The sequence below is a fragment of the Orcinus orca genome, chromosome 5, assembly GCF_937001465.1.
Source record: "Orcinus orca chromosome 5, mOrcOrc1.1, whole genome shotgun sequence".
NCBI classification, from domain to species: Eukaryota; Metazoa; Chordata; class Mammalia; order Artiodactyla; family Delphinidae; genus Orcinus; species Orcinus orca.
Window position 1 is genome coordinate 30,791,377 of NC_064563.1, and position 20,532 is coordinate 30,811,908.

General features: G+C 40.1%; 1 protein-coding gene across 4 annotated transcripts in view; it reads right to left on the reverse strand.

Moving 5' to 3' along the window:
* The window catches only part of ARMC8 (armadillo repeat containing 8), a 106,494-nt gene extending 97,026 nt beyond the window's left edge, over positions 1 to 9,468 (reverse strand). For 3 of the 4 annotated variants that reach the window (XM_033404098.2, XM_033404097.2, XM_004278954.4), the window contains exon 1: positions 9,166 to 9,467. Coding sequence is in view for 3 of the 4 variants with exons in the window: in XM_033404097.2 (XP_033259988.1) it covers positions 9,166 to 9,210 (45 nt within the window). In the remaining variant the exon portion in view is untranslated. Of the gene's footprint in view, positions 1 to 9,165 lie in introns of all 4 variants that reach the window. The other variant, XM_004278957.4, reaches the window with a different exon arrangement.
* Positions 9,469 to 20,532: the final 11,064 nt, after the last annotated feature.

A 20,532-nucleotide genomic window follows, 5' to 3' on the forward strand; every position in this document is an offset into this window, starting at 1 on the left:
GGATTCATTCTTAGGTGATCCTAGAGGTTTGCAGCATTCTTCCTCCCAAAATTCACCAAAGCCCTGCTTTTCTGCAGTCTCTAGCAACTTTGGGAAGTTTATAAAATGGCACTTCAGTTTGGCTGGGTCCCATCAGTGCAGAATGTAACATACTTATGACAACCAAAATTCCTAGAATATAATGTTTCAATCTCATAAACACAATTATGAAAATACTGAAATATATAATTTTAAACTTAATCTACTTGGATAAGAAGCAGCCCTGACCTCTCAATAAGTAATTAAGACTGAAAATCAGATTTCACATGTTAAGAGAACTTATTTTAAAATAAAGAGCTAATAAATCAGTAGTCATATAAAGTTTGAAAATAAAATTCTAAAATGTAAGGTTGTGCACACAAATTTTTCCTCTATGTGTTTGGAAATCTGACTACAACACTTCATAGACAATAGTATATGACAGTGGACAGGTCAGTCTCTGGTTCTCAGTTTTCATCAATAAAAAACAGACAAGGACAAACTAAAGATTATCTGCAGGCTTCTTTCAGGCAAAGATTCCATAACTTTACTTACCCAAAGGGGGATTTTTTTTCATAATAGGAAAACCAGAGCACAGTAGTGAGTTTTTAATGTAATAAAATATTATTATAGCCCTTGTATATCGTATCAACATGCTATAAAGATGCTTAGGTGGTCTCAAGAACTGGAAGCAATTTAGCATTCATGCTTCTTTCTAATCAGGTACTGCAATGTTTATCCCTTTAAAGTATGGTACAAATCACAAAGAGCTATTTGGGTCTAGACGATTTCTTTCTCACTATTAAATTCTATTCATTTACTCTTCAATGTAGACAAGAATGTCTGAAGACTGAGGACCAGGAAGAGATCCCTCTGGACAGAGTAAGTGGACCATGTAAGGATTTATGGTGCAGAATCTGGAAGTCCAAGGGAGCAAGAACCTAATATGGGACATTAGAGTGACAAGGATTGTGAGTTTTATAAAGCTTGAGGTATTCTCTGGGTTGGCAAAGGTTCATTTAGATGCCTTCCAAAATGATAAGACAGCCCAGGAAATCCACTAGGATGCATTCAAATGCCTACTTCTTAATCCTGACATAACAGAGTGAGGCCATTCAGGCACGGGTGATGATGTCCTTGACCATAAGAATAGTTTAAATTATTCTTCAAGACTGCAATCATGTAATGACTTTGAGATCCAGGGTACCATCTTTCATGGTACACCTCAGAGGTGGTACAGTCCAGACAGGCTAGCTGCCTTCTGATTTTTTTTTTTTCCAAAAGGCTTTACTTGCTTCAGATTCTTAGAGGCAGTAAACACCCTTGCCTCAGAGCTATCCATGGTGCTTGACTCATACTCAGCCCGTCACTTCCAGCAATTGGTGCATTAGCTTTCCGACCACAGTACCGCTCAGGATCTGCCTGACCCATCACCCACATTGTGGCCTGTGACTATTATGCCAGTATCACGGGCCACTTGTAATTTCTCTCTATTCCACTTTGCCTATGCCCAGATCCACAGTGCCTTACTTTGTCCTGGCTTAGATCTCTCATCTATCTCTGCCTCCCAGGCCTGCTATACCATCTGCTACACAAAGCCCTTTCTGTACAAACAGTACACCTTGGGGAAGATCACTGGCATAATCTGGGAAAAAGATTACAGTTCTTCAGAGCCAAATCCCCCATATGATACCTTACGTGAGTTTTGAAACCTTGTTGTTACAATTTTTACCATTCCAAAATGATTGAAAACGAGTTTTAAATTTTGCTCTATGCTTTTGTGACTGACTTTGGAATGAATAAAGAATATGAACTGTTAACTCAAGATTTATGTGTGGGTTTCAGGGAATCTATGAGCCCCTTGAAATTATGTGATTCTTTAGGCAGATGCATGTTTTTCTGGGGAAGATGGTGTTGAGCCTCTTACCCTTAAAACGTTAAGAACTCGGTTAATGTGTTGATGACTACCAATAATAATCATCTCCCCAGGTTTAAGCACTAGACTTCTATATCTGTGGTTTAATAAATATATTTGGTCTTTCTCCCAGTTCCTGGCACAGAGGTCCTGAAACCTTGAAATTTCCTGGGTGACATCAATGTCTTTACTTATTCATAAGGAACATCTTTCAAGAGTTTTGCTAATGAACGATTAGGCTGGGGCACCTAGGTAGCCTCAAGATGGGACTGGTTACCCAAAAGACGAAGTGATTAGAGGGCTGGAACTTTCAGTCCCATCCACCAACCTCTGGAAAGTGGAAGAGTGGGAGGCTGGAGATTAACGCTCTATAAAAACTCCTGAATAAAACGTGATTAAGTTTCCAGGTAAGTGAATGGATCCACCTGCCAGGAGGGTGGTGCACCCCAGTTCCACATGGACAGAAGTTCCTGTACTTGGGACCTTTCTGATCTTGCCCTATGTACCTCTTCACCTGGCTGTTCATCTGAATCTTTTATAAGATAAATGTTTTGCTGAGCTTTGTGAACCATTCTGACAAATGACTGAATTTGAGGAGGGAGCAGTGGGAACCCCTGATTTATAACTGCTCAGTCAGAGGACAGGAGAACAACCTGGACTTGCAACTGCTGTCTGAGGTGGGGGCAGTCTTGCAGGACTTAACCTGTGGAATCTGACACTATCTCCAAGTAAATAGTGTCAGAATTGAGTTAAATTGTAGGACACCCAGCTAGTATCCATAGAGAACCAGAGAATTGCTTGGTGGTGTGGAAAACATTCCAGAATATCCAGCTGCCTACTGGACACCTCTAAATGAATTCCCATAAAACACTTCAAACTCAGCATGTCCAAAATGAAACTCATTCTTCCTCCTTACTCTTCTAACACGTTCAGCTCCTAATCCTCACCATCTCAGTAGAGGATACCACCTAGATATAAAACTAAAAATCTTGTCAATCATGCCTGATCATGATTATGACTCTTTCCTTTTCCTCATTCCCCTCATCCAATCAGTCACATCTTACAACTTTTTGAAAGCTTAATAAATTCTTAAAACACTCCAGAAACAGAAGAATCATGTGTTCTCTAATCATTTTGCAGGTGGTAAAGATCTCCAAATATTAATAGATTCTATAGGCTGGAAACTCTTCCCACTGGACCATAACTTTTCATTTTTAATAGAAAGCATAACACCGTCTCATCATTCCCCCGCCCCCAATAACTGTTTTATGAATATGCCAGAGAATGTAGCTAACTCTTTATTCTTCTGAGTTTATGAAATGAGATCAAAACAGTTTTCTTCTACCAAAGTGACAAGTGGGGGCTGTTTCTGCAAAACAGCTCTTATTTGGAATACTTTTCATTCCTAGCTAAACAGTCCTAAGGATCATAGCACTACAGCTCAGGGAAGGCAGCTGCTCTCCAATTTCCAGAAGATAACAGAAATCATCCTTTGTCAATAAATCCATATCTTTACCTAGAAGCCAACATAACATATTACACTGCAAAACAACGGCCAAATCAGAAATCAAAAAGATACAAGTCAGAGTAACTGAAATTCCTGGCTCCTGGTACTACTTTAAAATTCTTGATGAGAATGGGAGGAGACAAGAAGGCTAGATATAAATATCCAAGTGAAACTGAAGACCTTACCTAACTCTTGGTAAAGTTTAAAAGACTTCCTGAGCATTCGCTGTCTGAATTCAGGTGGCAATCATTCCTTAAAAAGATAGAAGATGTCCAGAAACATATGATGAGCATCTCCCATTCTTCCCACATTGCCATTAAAGATTAGGAAGTTCATACTGGTTTTCTTTTAGGACCACCTCCTGACATATCCTGTGCTTGCTGGTGTTTTGTAGAGAAAACAAAAGGGAAACTTTAAAATGTGCTTACAAGATTTTACTTTGCATTTACTACTAAAAACCAAGAGAGGGCAAATTCATACTTATAAGATAGTTGACCTTAACCTCACAGAAAAAAATTTTTTTAGCTCTTGTCAGTTGTCCATGTAAGAGAGCAAATCACTGTGCACCTGAAGACCAACAAATGCTTATAATCATCAAGAACAGAACATAATCAAGGAATATCCAGACTTGGAATACCCTATACAGTGCAAATAACTGCTCATCAAATAGGCATAATGGCACTGGGAAATAAATGTAACAAAGGCCTTAGCCGTCTGTGCCAGCCTACAGTATGATTCAAAGGCATTTTATTATCTTGTCTCTCTCAAATCACTACAAACTGACCAAAGTAAAGTGTAATCATCCTCTTAACAGGGTCTTTCAAAAGGCATAAATTTTCATCTCAAGTCTGATACCAATTTTTTAAAAAATAGGTCATACTTCTGGTGTTATGTCTAAGAATTCTTTACCAAGCCCAAGGTTCTGCAAATTTTGTTTATTCTAAAAGTTTTATATTTTACAATTAAATCTACGATCCATTTTGAATTAATTTTTGTACAAGGTGTGAAATTAAGATCAAAGTTCATTTTTTAACCTATGTTTAAGGGGATGAAAAGATAAGCTACAGACGGGGAGAAAATATTTGCAAAGCACCCATCTGACCAATGACTCACATCTAGAATATATAAAGAGACTTCAAAATTCTACAGTAAAAAAACAAACAGGGCTTCCCAGGTGGCACAGTGGTTGAGAGTCTGCCTGCTGAGGCAGGGGACACGGGTACGTGCCCCGGTCCAGGAAGATCCCACATGCCGCGGAGTGGCTGGGCCCGTGAGCCATGGCCGCTGAGCCTGTGCTCTGCAACGGGAGAGGCCACAACAGTGAGAGGCCCGCGTAAAAAAAAAAGTCCAACTAGAAAGTGGGCAAAAGGACGTGAAAAAATATTTCACTATAATATTTTATTCATATTTCACTAAAATATTTTATTCATATTTCAATAGAATATTTTATTCATATTTCAATAAAATATGGATGGCAAGTAAGTAATGAAAATATTTTTGACATTACTAATCATTACAGAAATGTAAATTGAGACCATGATGAGATATCACTATATATCTATTAGAACAGCTAAAATAAAAAATGACATACCAAATTGCTGGTGAGCATGCAAAGAAACTGAATCTCTCAAACATAACTGGTGGGAATGTAAAATGGTACAGCCACTTTGGAAAAGTTTGTCAGTTTCTTTAAGAATTAAACATACATTTACCATACAACCTAGCAATTGCACTATTGGGCATTTATCTCAGAGATACAAAAAGTTATGTCCACACAAAAGCCTGTACATGTTTGTTCATAGCAGGTTATAACAGCCAAAAATTGGAAATGCCCAAAATTTCTAACAGGTGAACAGTTAAGCAAACTATCTTTCAAACATCCATATTATATATCCATTCCACAGGATACTACTCAGCAGTAAAAAGGAAGAAACTACTGATACATACAACAGCTTGAATGGATCTCCAGGGCATTACACTGAGCGAGAAAAGCCAATCTCAAAAGATCACACGCTGTATGACTCCATTTATGCAACATTATAGAAAATGACAAAATCATGGAGATGGAGAAGAGATTAGTTGTCACCAGGGGTTAGAGATAGTGCGTGTGGGGCAGTAGGCAGGTGTCACTATAAAGAAGTAGCATGAGGGAGATCTTGACTATGGTATTACAGAACTGTATACATATTTATACCAATATCAGTTTTGTGGTTTTGATATTGTACTATAGTTATATAAAATGTGACCAAACACGGGAACTGGGTACAGTATACACAGGGATCTCTCTGTACTATCTTTGCAACTTGCTGTGAATCTGTCATTATCTCAAAATAAAAAGTTTAAAAAAATGCAATCAATGTAAAATCACCCAAAAGTTTGGGAAACATGGGAAAATTTATAAATTTGTTGAAAACAGTGTTGTTGTAATGCTAAATGCATTACAGGGATGGGGTGATCATGGTGTAGCCTAGAAAGACACCTGGAGATTTTGTCCAACTCCTCCAAATAAATAGTTCAATCAAATATTTATTGAGAATCTAATATATGAAAGACATAGTGCTATAAAAAGTAGTTGGGTTAAGAAGAAGAAAAGGTCAAGCACTTACCTCTGAATTAATTTACTCTCTAAGAAGATAAAACAGACTAATTATTAAAAGCCTCAGGGCCACTGCAAAAGCAGTTTCCTTTGCCTGGAATGTTCTTCTGTTTTTCTAGTTAGTTCTTACTTGTCCTTGAACTCTAGCTCATTGTCACTTCTTTAGGGAAATCTTCCCTAGCTCTCTTTGCTCTCCATATTAGAACACGTTCCCCTATTACATGCTTGTACAGCACCCTATATTTTTCATTCATAACACTAATCACCATTCACAAAAAACTGTGTGACATTTTGATGTCTATTTTCTCCATTAGGCTAATCTCCAAGAAGGCAAAGACAGTCTAGGTAGCTCACCACTGTATTCCCAAACCCAATGCCATGCCTGGCAAATGACAGAAGCTCAAAATATGTTACATGAATAAACCTATACAAAGCTCTAATTCATATGTGCAAATGAGCAGGCAGACAACAAGAGTTACTGGGTTTTGTAAGAACCCAAGATCACTTCAACTTGAGAAAGCCAGTTTATATGGAATAGAAGGTTCATGCAGAGGATAAAGAATCTTATATCCAAAGCTGAATATGAACATCAGCCTTTCAGCAACAGGAACCCATTGAAGAATTGAAACAGGGAACCGGTGCATCCGATGTGCTGTATAGGGAAATAAATGCAGAGAACTGAATTCAACCAAGAGGATAAGACACTAGAGGCAGTAAAAATAACTGCAAGGAACTGTGGTAATGCAGGCACAAAATGATAAGTTCCGGAATGAGAGGGTGGTCATGGGAAAAGACAGATGTGAGAAACACTGAGAATGAAGAGCCAACAGAACTTAAGAACTGATTAGCTATAGGGGCATGAAAGGGGGAAGAGTCAATGATGATTCAAGTGGTTTAACAGTGGGTGATCCATGAAAGATAATACCATTAACAGAAATGAGAAGTCAGGACTAAGTTCTCTTAGGAGAAGGAATGTGCTTTGTTGGAAAGTGATGTGTAACATCCACACAACTGAAGACGTGAGACTAGATGGAGAACAGTCAAGGCTGCCAATGTAGATGTGTGAGTTGATTATAGTTAAGGTTATAAAAATGAATGAGACCTCTCAGAGAGGAGAAGGTATAAAGGGCCTTGAATGGAAATTCTTTAAAACCATTTGATCTGCCTCTGGTGAGAATTATGTTTCTCAGGTTATGGAGTCATTCAGATGGTGAGCTTCCTGAAGGCATAGCTGAGCTCAACTGTGCACTGGGTGTTGTGCAAAATAGTAGCCTATTAAAGGAACCAATTATTTTCAAGATAATTTCTGATGATTAATTCCTGTTCCACTTGCACTTTGTATTTCAAAAAGTGGTGCCCTAGGTAGAACTTTGAAAGGTACAGGCTTCACTTGAAATTATTATAATCAGTGAGTTTAGACAGTTTAAATCATTTATCCAAAGGTCTGTTTCCCCAAGGCTCCAGAACTGAAGAACTGAAAGACCAAACTTTGGGACTGTGAAAACCTTAAAAAAAAAAAAAAAAAAAAAAGAGCCCCCAATGAGACTAGGGCTAAAGCAAATGCCCACTAGAAGTAGGGAATACTCTTCAAGAAGTTTTTGAATAAAGTAAAATAGGAAATATTATTTACTGAGGGAGTGAAAAAAAACCCCCCAAAATTTCAACTGTACACTACATGGGTTGACAACGTACAAAAACTAAAGAAGCTTCAAATGAAGGATAAGCTAGATAATTAAGGAAATTGAGAACAGTCCAGATGCATACTTAAAAAAACAACAAAAAGCTAATGAGGGAAAGTCATTGGCCTGCTCTCCCACAAAATGTTCCTAGGTGTCAGTCAGAGGTGGAGTAACAAGCTAATTCAATGCTTAGGTGAGCAGTATTTCCCCAGCTACAGTTTAAAAATAAGAAAAGGGACTATTGAAATGGATCAGAGGACAAATTTGTGTACAGCTCCCACCCCACCCCCGCCCAAATAAATCAAGGTGGAATATGCCACAATGCTCTAACTGTGAACTGCAGCAAACGTCCTAAGTGCTTCCAGATAGGTGAGTTGTGTTTGTGGGAGAAGTCAGGGAAGAGAAACCCGTTGGAGCCACAGCCTCAAGGTACCTGACAAGGCATCTATAATCCAACCATCCTCTCAACATCAGACTGACTTCCACGATAAGTCTAAAAGATGGTCAACCAGTCTTTGCCTGCTTGTTTCCAACAACAGCAAATGGACCATTGGTAAACTGACCATTCTCAGAGCTGGACAGCTCTCATTTGTTGCAAAACCCTTCTAAGTTATCTCCTAGTAACTTTCACCCCCGGTCCTTGGTTCTCTCAAGAGCAACACAGCAAAGGTGAAAGTTTTGGTTTCATTTTTAAATTTAAGCGAACAAACTAGGTATTACTTCCAGGCATGTCAATACATTCCCTTCTTTCAATAGTAGGAAAATCTGATCTCTTTTTTCAACGTTTGACTCCCTGTGAAGGAAAAAGGAAGGCCAGTCACAGGTTCCTCAAGACTCCGCAGCAGAGCGGAGAAAAGGGGCTTAAATAACTACATACACTAGGAGACGTTGCAGCTGATAAGAAATTCCCGTTGCCAAGAAGCAAGCAGCTCTAGCCTGTGACCGGGTGCTGGGACGCGATAGAAGCCACACAGACCTGGCCTGGCAGCCCGAGACAGTGGGGGCCAAGAAGCCTCCGTCTCTTTTTGCCAAAGCCGCGGAGGGCTGAGTGGGCGCTCACCCCCAGGCCAGCGGCAAACCCGGCGCCTCACACGGCAAAGCGCTCGGCCCCAGGAAAGAGGCATCGGTAAGAAGGCTCGGTGAAACGCCTGGCAAAGCCCAAGCCGCGCCGCCGGGCCAGCTGCCCGTGTGTCCAACCACCCGGCCCGCCCGACGCCGTCCTGAGAACCTGCACCGGTGAGCGCTCCCGGAGTTGGAGACGTCTCGGGCTCGGCCGGGTCCCGTCTCTCCCCCCCGCCCACCCTCTCTCAACTCCCATGCTTAGAGCTGAGCCGGAGGCCACCCCAAGGAGTGGTGCCCAGGAGGCACGCCGCGTTGGTGGTGAATGCTGCGGGCTGGGCCCGAGCTCTCGGGCAGGCGGGCAGCCAAGCGGCTGCGGCCGGTAACTCACCGAAAGGACGCTCATGCGGATTGGGGTCTCCAACAGGCACGCCATCTTGAGCCTTCCCACCCGGCTGCGGCCGGCGCCGGCGCCGGGGCCGGCACTTTCGACAGCCGACTACTGGGCCAACCACAGTTACCGCTGAAGAAAGTCAGGTAGGTAGACGAGAACGGACCACGCTCTAGACACCGCTGAAGTACGGCCAGGCCCCGCAGAGGGGAGAGCAAAGGGAAACCGCACCAGGGGCCTCCTTACGAATCGTCCTCTCAGAAACGGCAGCTACTCTCAGCCTGGGTGAGAGGTGGGAGCGCGCAGCAGTTTCCGCATGCGCAAAGAAGATCGGCCGGCCCCACCTGCGGCTCGCGGTGGGCGGAGCCTCAGGGGCGGAGCCTCAGGGGCGGAGTCTTGCTGTAAGCGTCACAGATTGATTTGTTGCGATTTCTTGAGCTCGCGTACTCATTATTCCGAAAAACTGGTGTGTAGAGCCAAATACATAATTTGAAGTTCACTTTCACATTCATTATCTCACTCCTTCTTTGCACCAAACTCCTAGTGTCGTTATTATCTCCATTTTACAGATGGAGAAACTGTGATCTCAGAACCAGGGCTCCTGCCACCAGTAAGAGTGTTTCACGATCCAACCTTGAAGTGTGACCTGTTTCAGCATTATCTGCCCGAGCCTTTTATTCTAGTGTAGTGTTAAGAATAGATACTCTAGAGCCAGAACGCCTGAGTTTAATCCTTGCTACTTCACAGAGCTGCATTACCTCGGCAAGTTACTTAAACTCCTATGCTTCAGTTTCCTCTTGTGCAAAATAAGGGGCTATGAAGATGGAAAATATAAAGCTCTTAGAACATGCCTGGAACGTAGAAAACGTTATATATGTGTTAGCATTTCTGCAGCCTCTGAGTCAAGCAGAAAAAAATGGAGTCAAATATCTGAATAATTCACACTAAAACCCTCTGATAATTGAGGCCAAATAAAAATATGCTTCTAATTCTATTTTCTGATTGATGAATTCAGCTCTCCCACTCCATTTGTGTGTTTGGGTGTATATGAACAAAACTGCCCTGGACTTGGCTAAACAGGTTTCAACTTCATGCTGCTCACAACCAGCAAGGTTTTCACAGGATGAGTGCAATTAACCTGTTATATTACTTGTCTTTCTCTCATTGCTATAGCCGCTCCCTAATGTAGGCTGCTATTACTTCTCCCCTGTACTAGAGCAATTGTCTTCCAACTGATGTTGTAGCTAGCCTCTCCTTCACTTTGCTCCTCACTGCTTTCCTATCTTCCCCCTGTACTTGGTCTCTGAATATACTGTGGTACTAATCTCGCTTATGGGCCTGTGCCCCCTAACAAACTGTTGACTTTCTGGAAAGAGGTGATTTCATTGTAGATTTTCTTCCTGCTGCAGCACTATTTCCCAAACTTCAGTACTCTGCATACCACCCACACAATCTTTGCCAATCTGCACCCAAGTATTATTATTCAATATTTTTCTTTAAAGCCAATTTCAACTGATTAAATAATTTTAGCCTCATCCTAAATCATAATACTCTGAAAAATGTAGTGTATTGTGCTCCTAATTTTTATTCTAGTACACATTAACATAACAACTACAAAAATGTTCAAATGTCCATCCGTGTATCACCTAGAATCATGTCATGTACTACATACCACAACAGAGCAGAGCAGAGCCCTTACACAGAGTGTACAGAGGTATCAACTAAATTTTCAGTTGGCATTTGTATGATATAGAGTTGTTGCAGCTGTATTTGATCCACATGTCATTAATTAGCTCAAGCAATACATCCTCCAGGAAGCCCCTCCCCTAAGTATAGGTTAGGTGACCCCTCCCTCATGTCTTCACACATCATTCTGTTCTTGCCTCTAACATAGCATCTCCAACAATAGACTCTAACTTTTGGGGTAATATTTTACTTGTCTGTCTCCCCGTTATACACTTCAGAGCAGGCCCTAGGAATTTTATCTTCCAGGTCTTTTATCTCACTGCCTAGCATAGACTACTCACTTAGTAAATGTTTGTTGAATGAATTTTTGGCTTAGTTTGGGCACCCCCAAAGGCAGATCCTGGGACAATGATTTGGGTGCAAGTAGTTTATTTGGAAAGTGTTTCCATGCAACAGAATTGATGGATCAGCTAGAGTGAGAAAAGAAAGGAGAAAAAGTCAATATAAGGGTCCACTGTTGATGTCACTGCCTATTCCCTAAGGACCCCTGAAAAACATACAGCATGCCCCACCCCCTAGATATCCATCTTGAGGTTGGAGTATTAATCCACCACTCCCATCCTGTATTAGTTGAGGATTTCCCCTCAGCTTTTAATTCCCTACCCTCCTGGATTGTACCTGTGCACAGAACAGAGAGGGCTTCCTTAACCTGATGCAGAAAAGCAGAATCTGCAGGCTCTCCTTTGGGGTAGGATACAGGCAGCATGCACTTGAACTTGCAGCAGAACCATCATTACAGCTGTGGCTGAAATCAGAGTGAGGAGGGGCTAGGGAACATGACTCAAAGCATCCAGGCTTTTCTGTTTTATTTCCAGAAAACTGACATAGCCATTTTACAGGAAAGAAGCATTGATTAGCAAAGTCCTAAGCTTGGGATCAGGAATCCCATTTCTAGTTCAAATTTTGCTACTAAATAATCTTAGGTACATCCTTCAAACCTAAATAATGAGTAGAAATTGAGGGTAATAAAAAAAAAAATTGATTCAGCCTCCACGTAACAGCAACAGCAAAACTTTGGCCCAGTGGTGGAGAGCGGGAATAGCCACACGGACTCCCCTGAAAACAGGAACGAAATTTCTCCCCATCCTCCCCTATCTCAGAGCAGTATTAATTTCTGAAAAAATAATGACAACAAAGTGTGAGTTTAATAAAGAAAAAGTAGAAATACACAATCGAAAGTAAGTAGCAAGAAAGAAATCTGAAAAGTATTTATAGATATCTAAATGGAACTGCCAGGGTAGAGAAATAAAGCCATATTTTTGAAAGTAGAAACATACCTATGCAAAAAAAAAAAAAGGAAAGCTTAAAATATAGAAAGATTCAAAACAAAAACTGAGTGATCCCAAAAGGAATTTAGAAGACCCTTTAAAAGATTTGAAAACAGAAGAGATTCTTTAAATAAATTAATAAGAGAAAATAGACTAACACTGGTGCAGAGGAGATATAGTTCAGTTCAACAGACACTAACTGTGGGTTTACTGGCACACACATTGTACTAGGGATTCAAAGTGGAATAAAGACATGGCTCCTGCCTTCAAGCAGACAAAAATGTGAGACTCTGAGAGGTTCAATAATTTGCTCTCTCGTACATAATCCCCTGGGACCTGATAGGACTCTCCCACATGGGATTACTGAGCACTCACTTAAGCAACCAGCCAGTTAAGGAAAATCTACAAGGGCTTTGCAATGGGAAATAATGCATCCATAATTCAGGTGCTTGGCGGGTGTAAAATATGTATATGCATAAAGCAGAATTAGTAAGATGTTGAAAAAGTCCTCTATTAGAAACTACAGTTAAAAAAAAAGAAAATGCTCTTTTTATAACTGAATAATTGCTGTGCTCGAATTCCAACTTACAAATATAGAAGAAATGATGGAATTTGGAAACCACCCCTTGACAACCATATGAGTTATACTTGTTTGAGGCAAGAATCAACAATGGATGCTGAAACTAACTGGTGGGAATATGATGAGAAACGGAACCTCCCCACAAGTTACTAATGATAGTAGAGAAACTTGGTAGACACCACTTTATTCAAGTGATTATAATTAATATCACCGCTAATGGGATAAATAGACACCATGATATGATGCACTGAAAAGGACACAACATCATTTCTGTGGTATTCCTGCCAAAATGCATGGGTGTGATCATGAGGGAACATCAGACAAACCTTGAGAGACACAACACATCTACATCCTCCAAAACTGGCCTGAAAGACAAAGAAAAGCTGAGGAGTTGCTATAGATGAAAGGAAAATAATGTGACATGACACTTATTAAATACAACTTGTGATCTAGGATTGAATCCTGGAAAAAAACATTTTCCCTTTTGCTATATAGGACATCAAGGGGAAAGATGGCAAACTGTGAACAAATTCTGTAGATGAGGTACCATCGTTAATGTACCTATTTTGATAACTGTACTGTTGTTATAAAGAGAATACCTTTGTTCTTAGGAAACACAGAGTGAAGAATTTAAGTGTAAAAAACTGAGTCACTATGTATTAAACAATTGTTTTCTTTAATAATGAAAAAGGGACTCATTTAGAGAATAATAATAATAAGAGGACCAAGGATCCTGGAAATTAATTCATTCAATAAAATATATTTACTAGGTACCTACTATGTGCCAGGCACAGTGCTGGGTCGTGGTGGTGTAATACAATTAACAAGAGAGATACATTCCCTGTTATCACAGAGCTTTCAAAAGAAGGGAAGAGAGGACTTCCCTGGTAGCACAGTGGTTAAGAATCCACCTGCCAATGCAGGGAACACATGTTCGAGCCGTGGTCCGGGAAGATCCCACATGCTGCGGAGCAGCTAAGCCCGTGTGCCACAACTACTGAGCCTGTGCTCTAGAACCTGAGAGCCACAACTACTGAAGCCCACACGCCTAGAGCCCGTGCTCTGCAACAAGAGAAGCCACCACAATGAGAAGCCCATGCAATGCAACGAAGAGTAGCCCCCACTCACCACAACTAGAGAGAACCCACGTGCAGCAACGAAGACCCAACACAGCCATAAATAAATAAATAAATTTATTTATTATTTTTTTAAAAGGGAAGAGAGACAAGAGAACAAGTCATTAGAATGTAGGATGATACGTGAAAAGGTGTGGGGCAAAGGGAACATCTATGAGGGAAACTCATCAGGACTAAAGTCACAGGAAGTCTTTCTGTTGGGGGTGGCACCCAAGCTCTGACCTGAAGTGTCAACAGGAACAGACCAGGCAAAACTCTGTGCGTTGCTCCACACAGAGCTTGGCTTGTCCATAAACATTTGTGTAATGGAACAATTAAGACATCCCTTTCTCTGCACTTAGCTGTGGAAACACTGGCAGATCTTGCAAAATCAGTGCTAGGACAAGAGCTCCGATTATTTATAGGAAAAGAGACACTATAAAATCAGCAGGTCTTCAGATGGGTTGCCATCTTCTGGATTACCTGGGTACTAAAAGACAACTCCACACCCACCCCAAGCAAAGATGACCACATTAGGCAGATGAGTTTGAAAATGGAGACGTGAAGGTAACAATCTAGGCAAAGCAAATCCAATCTTCACCATTTACAATACCGGAATGGAATCTGGATGTCATTAAACCTATAAACAAGAGATATTGCTTGCTTTTTAACAAAAAAATCTGATGAAATCAGGAAGTCCAGATGGAATGTCTGACAAGTTTAAGATTCAGAGGCTAGAGACACTACAGGACTCTTATTTCTCTGTGATGTTTGCCGCTCTTTAGTTGTACCACCACAGACTTGCTCACTCTTTAGTTTTCCTGTGGAATGTGCTGCCATCAGGTGGTGGTAGGTGCCATAATCACCTGGTTCAATGATAAGATACAGATAGCAGGGATGGATGTTTTACCTTGATGTGTATAACATTTTATTTATAAACTGACTTGAAAACTCATTGCCCAGATATCTCCACAGCTCACTCCCTTATTTAATGAAGGTTTCTGCTCAATATGTCACCCTATCAACATGGTCTTCCAGAACCACCCTATATTCATTAAGTACCCTACCCCTACCATGGCATTTCCAATCCCCTCACTCTGTTCTGTTTTAAATCATCCATTTTTTTAAAAGATTTTGTTTTGATGTGGACCATTTTTAATTTCTCTTTTTTCCCCCGCGCCCACCCCACTCCATTTTTAAAAAGAGACTTTATTTATTTATTTAGGCCACACCACACGGCATGTGGGATCTTAGCTCCCTGACCAGGGATCGAACGGCACCCCCTGCATTGGAAGATGCAGTCTTAACCACTGAACAGACAGGGAGGTCCCAATCATCTTTTAAACACAGTTCTTCCTTCCTGTGTCATTTATGTTTATTCAAGTCTTATTTGGCTGGATTTCATTGTCAAGTAACATTTTTTCAAGAGGGGCTCATGGGTATTGTCTCCCTGGAGCACTTTCATGGTTGAAAACATCTTGCTTGTTGCCTTTTACTTGAATGACATCTTGGCTGGTACAACATACAGGAAAAAAGAACCCATTTTTTGTATTTTAAGCAAAAAGTTTACAAAATTATTGGAAGGAATAAAGGGCAAACAGGGAGGGAATATTTCACTTGAGATCAGGAACAGTGAGAAATTCACCATCACTGCATGAACTTGGGGTGCTGGGCTGCCACCACCATTTCCAGAGCCAGAAGAGAAAAGCAACAGCTTTTACTTTTCTTCTACCTTCTAACCTCACACAAGTGTTTCTCATTTGCAAAAGCCAATCCAGACCTCAGCCAGCAAGGGAGTCTAAGAAATGTATTGGGTTGGCCAAAAGATTCCTTCAGTTTTTTTCCATAAGGTGGCTCTAGTAGCACTTAATTGTCTTTAACTTCATTCAAAACAATTTTGTTAGATTGTATGTGACAGCTGTCATAACAGCGTGCATTAAAAAAAAGATATCAAAATTGGTGAATTTTTGTGTAACCATTTTAATATTGAAGATGGAAGAAAAAAAGAAACATTTTCAGAGCATATTATGCTTTATTATTTCAAGAACGGTAAAAACACAACCAAAATGGAAAAAAATTTGTGCAGTGTATGGAGAAGGTGCTGTGACTGATTGAACATGTCAAAAGTGGTTTGCAAAGTTTCGTGCTGGTGATTTCTCACTGGATGATACTCCATGGTTGGATAGACCAGTTGAAGTTGATAGCAATCAAATCGAGACATTAATTGAGAATGATCAACCTTATACCACATGGGAGATAGCCGACATACTCAAAATATCCAAATCATGCCTTGAAAATCATTTGCACCATCTTGGTTATGTTAATCACTTTGATGTTTGGGTTCCACATAAGTTAAGTGAAAAAAACCTTCTTGACCGTATTTCCACATGTGATTCTCTACTGAAACGTAATGAAAACATTCCGTTTTTAAAACAAATTGTAGTGGGCAATGAAAAGTGGATACTGTGCAATAATGTGGAATGGAAGAGATCATGGGGTAAGCAAAATGAACCACCACCAACCACACCAAAGGCCGGTCTTCATCCAAAGAAGGCGATGTTGTCCATATGGTGGGATTGGAAGGGAGTCCTCTATTATGAGTTCCTTCCGGAAAACCAAACAAGTAATTCCAACAAGTACTGCTCCCAGTTAGACCAACTGAAAGCAGCACTAGACGAAAAGCATCCAGAATTAGTCAACAGAAAATGCATAATCTTCCATCAGGATAACGCAAGACCACATGTTTCTTTGATGACCAGGCAAAAACTGTTACAGCTTAGCTGGGGAAGCTCTGATTCATCCACCATATTCACCAGACATTGCACCTTCGGATTACCATTTATTTAGATCTTCACAAAATTCTCTTGATGGAAAAAAATTCAATTCCCTGGAGGACTGTAAAAGGCATCTGGAACAGTTCTTTGCTCAAAAAGGTAAAATGTTTTGGGAAGAAGGAATTATGAAGTTGGCTGAAAAATGGCAGAAGGTAGTGGAACAAAAGGGTGAATATGTTGTTCAATAAAGTTCTTGGTGAAAATGAAAAATGTGTCTTTCATTTTTACTTAAAAACTGAAGGGACTTTTTGGCCTGCCCAATAGTTTCTTAGCTTCTAGCCCCTGCAATACATGGATGGGCAGCTATATACGTTCCTAAATATTTCAGTGTGTGCTTCCTAAAAACGAGGAATCCCCTTATGTAACCACAGTAAAATGATCACAATCAGGAAATTAACACTGATACAATACTATCTAATTTACAGATCTTCTTCAGATTTGGCAATAATCTTAATAATGTATTTTATAGCAACACATTGCATTCAGTTATCATGAATCTTCAGTATCATTTAATTTTTAATCTTTCTCAGTCTGTCCTTGTATTTCATGACCATTATATATATATATTTAAAGACAGGCCAGTTATTTAAAAAAATTTTGTCTATTTCAATTTGTCTCCTATTTTTCAAGATTAGATTCAGGTTATGCATTTTTGGCAGGAATACCACAGAAGTAATGTATCAGGGGCACATGATGTGGATTTGTCCATTCCTAGTGAGATTAACTTTGGTCACTCTGTTAAGTGGTGTCTGCCAGGTTTCTTTAGTGTAAAATCCTTATTTTTCTCTTTGTTAAAATTAGTATCTTTTGGAAAGATACTTTGAGATCATATAAATAGTCTTAAATAATAGATACATTGAGACAATGTAAGTATCCTATTACTCTTCAAAGTTTTCCCCAATTGTTTTAGCATTCATTAAAATTCTTACTTGTAACAAGTGATGTTGATGATGAGGACGATGATGATGATGGTTTATGGTGATTTTCTGATTTTCTAACTCCAACTTTCCTTCTATGCTTACCAATCAGCATTCTTGTGTAAATAAGACCTCTCTTTTCCTATTTATTTATTTACTTATTTATGTCAGGATGGAATAGTAGATTCCTACTTTATTCAATGGGCTAAAATCTGTTACTATGATTGTGCATTTTGATGCTGAAATTGTTTCAGATTTGGCCAGTGGAAAAGCCTTCACTCAATGTCCTTTTGATGTCTCAGATTCTTTGAGCACTTCCTTGTTTTCTGGCACAAGATGATCCATGCTCATTTTGTACTTTCTCTGTCTTGGAATCAACCATTTCAACAAAAAGACTTGATTTAAAGGAGAAAGATCTGGTTGTATCTAAGAAGTTTTAATTAACACCTGCTCAGGTTCATCCCAGCTTATGCTCTTTCTAGCATGTTTCCATAGTTGACATGTGGTTTCTTTTTTCATCTTGCTCATCATTGGGTGCCTCTATCTAGATACTGTCTTTGCTCTGACAGAATCAGGGAATTCCTTTCCCACCCCATAAGAGGGACTTTCCTCATGGACCACACACACAATTGGAGAGGGTTTACCTACCCGTTCAGTGAATGGTCCTTCATGTTTGCAAAAAGAATTTTCATTGTTCACACATCCATTTTTCTCCCACAATCCTCCCATTTCACCTCGTTCAGCATGGGAAGGAGTTGAGGCTATTGATTTAGTTTTATTCTCTCTGGATTTGAGAAAGTCAGTGAGAATTCTTAAGTTTATTAACATACCAGTATGACCTCTGGAAATGGGGTGTTGGTTGGGAATAGAGTTAAGAGCTAAGCCATGATGCACTTTTTCATCCCTATTCATAATCTTCTATTTCCTTCTTTGACCATGAGATTTTGAATGTTATGGCATTAAATTATTGTTTCCTATTGGTCACAGAAGAAGAAAATTCAAATTGACATATTAAAATGTTGTTGTAAAATCTACATGGAGGGCTTCCCTGGTGGCGCAGTGGTTGAGAGTCCGCCTGCCGATGCAGGGGACACGGGTTTGTGCCCTGGTCTGGGAAGATCCCACGTGCCGCAGAGCGGCTGGGCCCGTGAGCCATGGCCGCTGAGCCTGCATGTCCGGAGCCTGTGCTCCGCAACGGGAGAGGCCACAACAGTGAGAGGCCCGTGTACCACACACACACACACAAAAACTACATGGAAATAACAAGAAGACACCATTGCACACCTAACAACATGGCTAAAATTTAACAGACAGATAATACCAAGTGCTGTTGTGCACATGGAATAATTAGAACACTCATATTACGTAGGTAAGTGTAAATTAGCACAACTGACACTATCTATTAAAGCTAAACATATATCTACTATGTTATCCAGAGATTCCATTCCTGGGCATAATCTAAGGGGGAAAAGTGTTATGTCCACCAAAAGGTTTTACAAGAATGTATATGGTGGCTTTATTCATAACAATTGTTAGAAACAATCCAAATGTCCTTCAACAGAAAAATGGATACATGAACTGTGGTATGTTTACACAATGGAAAACAACACAGCAATAAGAAATAGTATACTATGGCTGTATCTATCTATAGTATAGTTGTTACTGAACCAAACTTGAGCCTGCTTACTTGCTCACAGTAAAGCCCAATCTACTGACAGCAGGGTATGTTGAAGGAAAGTGCAGTGGTTATTGCAGGGCGCCAAGCCAGGACTCCAGGTAGTTAGTGCCCAAAAGACCCGAACTCCCCGATGGCTTTCAGGGAAAGGTTTTTAAAGACAGGGTGAAGGAGGGGGTTGTGGGTGCGTGATCAGCTTGTGGACATTCTGACTGGTTGGTGGTGAGGTAATTGGGAGTCAACATCATCAACCTTCTGATTCCAACCAGTCTGGGGTCTCCGTGCTTGTGATCAGCATACAGTTAACTTCTTCCACCTGGTGGGAGTTTCAGTATCTGCAAAATAGCTCAAAGGATATGGTATGGCTCAGGGATCAAACCCGTGCCCCCTGTGTTGGAAGTGCGGAGCCTTAACCACCGGACCGCCAGGGAATTCCCTGGCTCAGATTATTATCTATAGCCCTTGAGGAGGAACTAAATGTCCTTGACTTTGTTTAATGGCTAAACTATTATTATTTTGTCCTGCTTGATTGTTTTCCTTTGCTTCTGCATTTTCTCACTTCTCTAATTAAATTTATTCTTTGGAACTTGGAGAAGGCCTAGGTGGCTAGTTTTTCTACAAAGAGGCAGGTGGAGGACATTGCGGGGGGTGGGGGGGTGGTCATCTGCCCTGCGAAGGCCCCATAGGGTCCTTCTGCTCAGTTACATAGATTCATGGATGAACCTCACAGATATTAAGTGAAAGAAGCCAGACACAAAAGAGTACACAATATACACTGACATTTCTATGAAGTTTAAAAACAAGTAGAGCTAATCTACGGTGCTAGAGGTTAGACTAGAGTTTTTCTTTTGGGAGAATAGGCTTGGGAGGAAACACAAGGGAGTCTTTTGGAATGCTAGAAATGTTTTATATCTTGATATGGGTGATTATATATGGAAAAATTAATCAAAATGGGCACTTAAGATTTGATTTGTTCATGGCATTTTAAGTTAATTAAAATTAACAATTTTTCAATCGAGAAAAAAAGATCCAGAAAAAGATAATTCCTGTAGATTGAAAATCAAGTGGAAGAAGTTAAATTTTTTTTAGAAGTTAAATTTAACAATGTCAAAAAAGTTATCTGTTCTTTATATAGTTCAAAAAATTTAATACAGAAGGGAAAATAAAACATTAAAAACTAATAGGAAATATTAGATTTCCATCTTTTTCTACCCTCTTGATTGATTTAGATA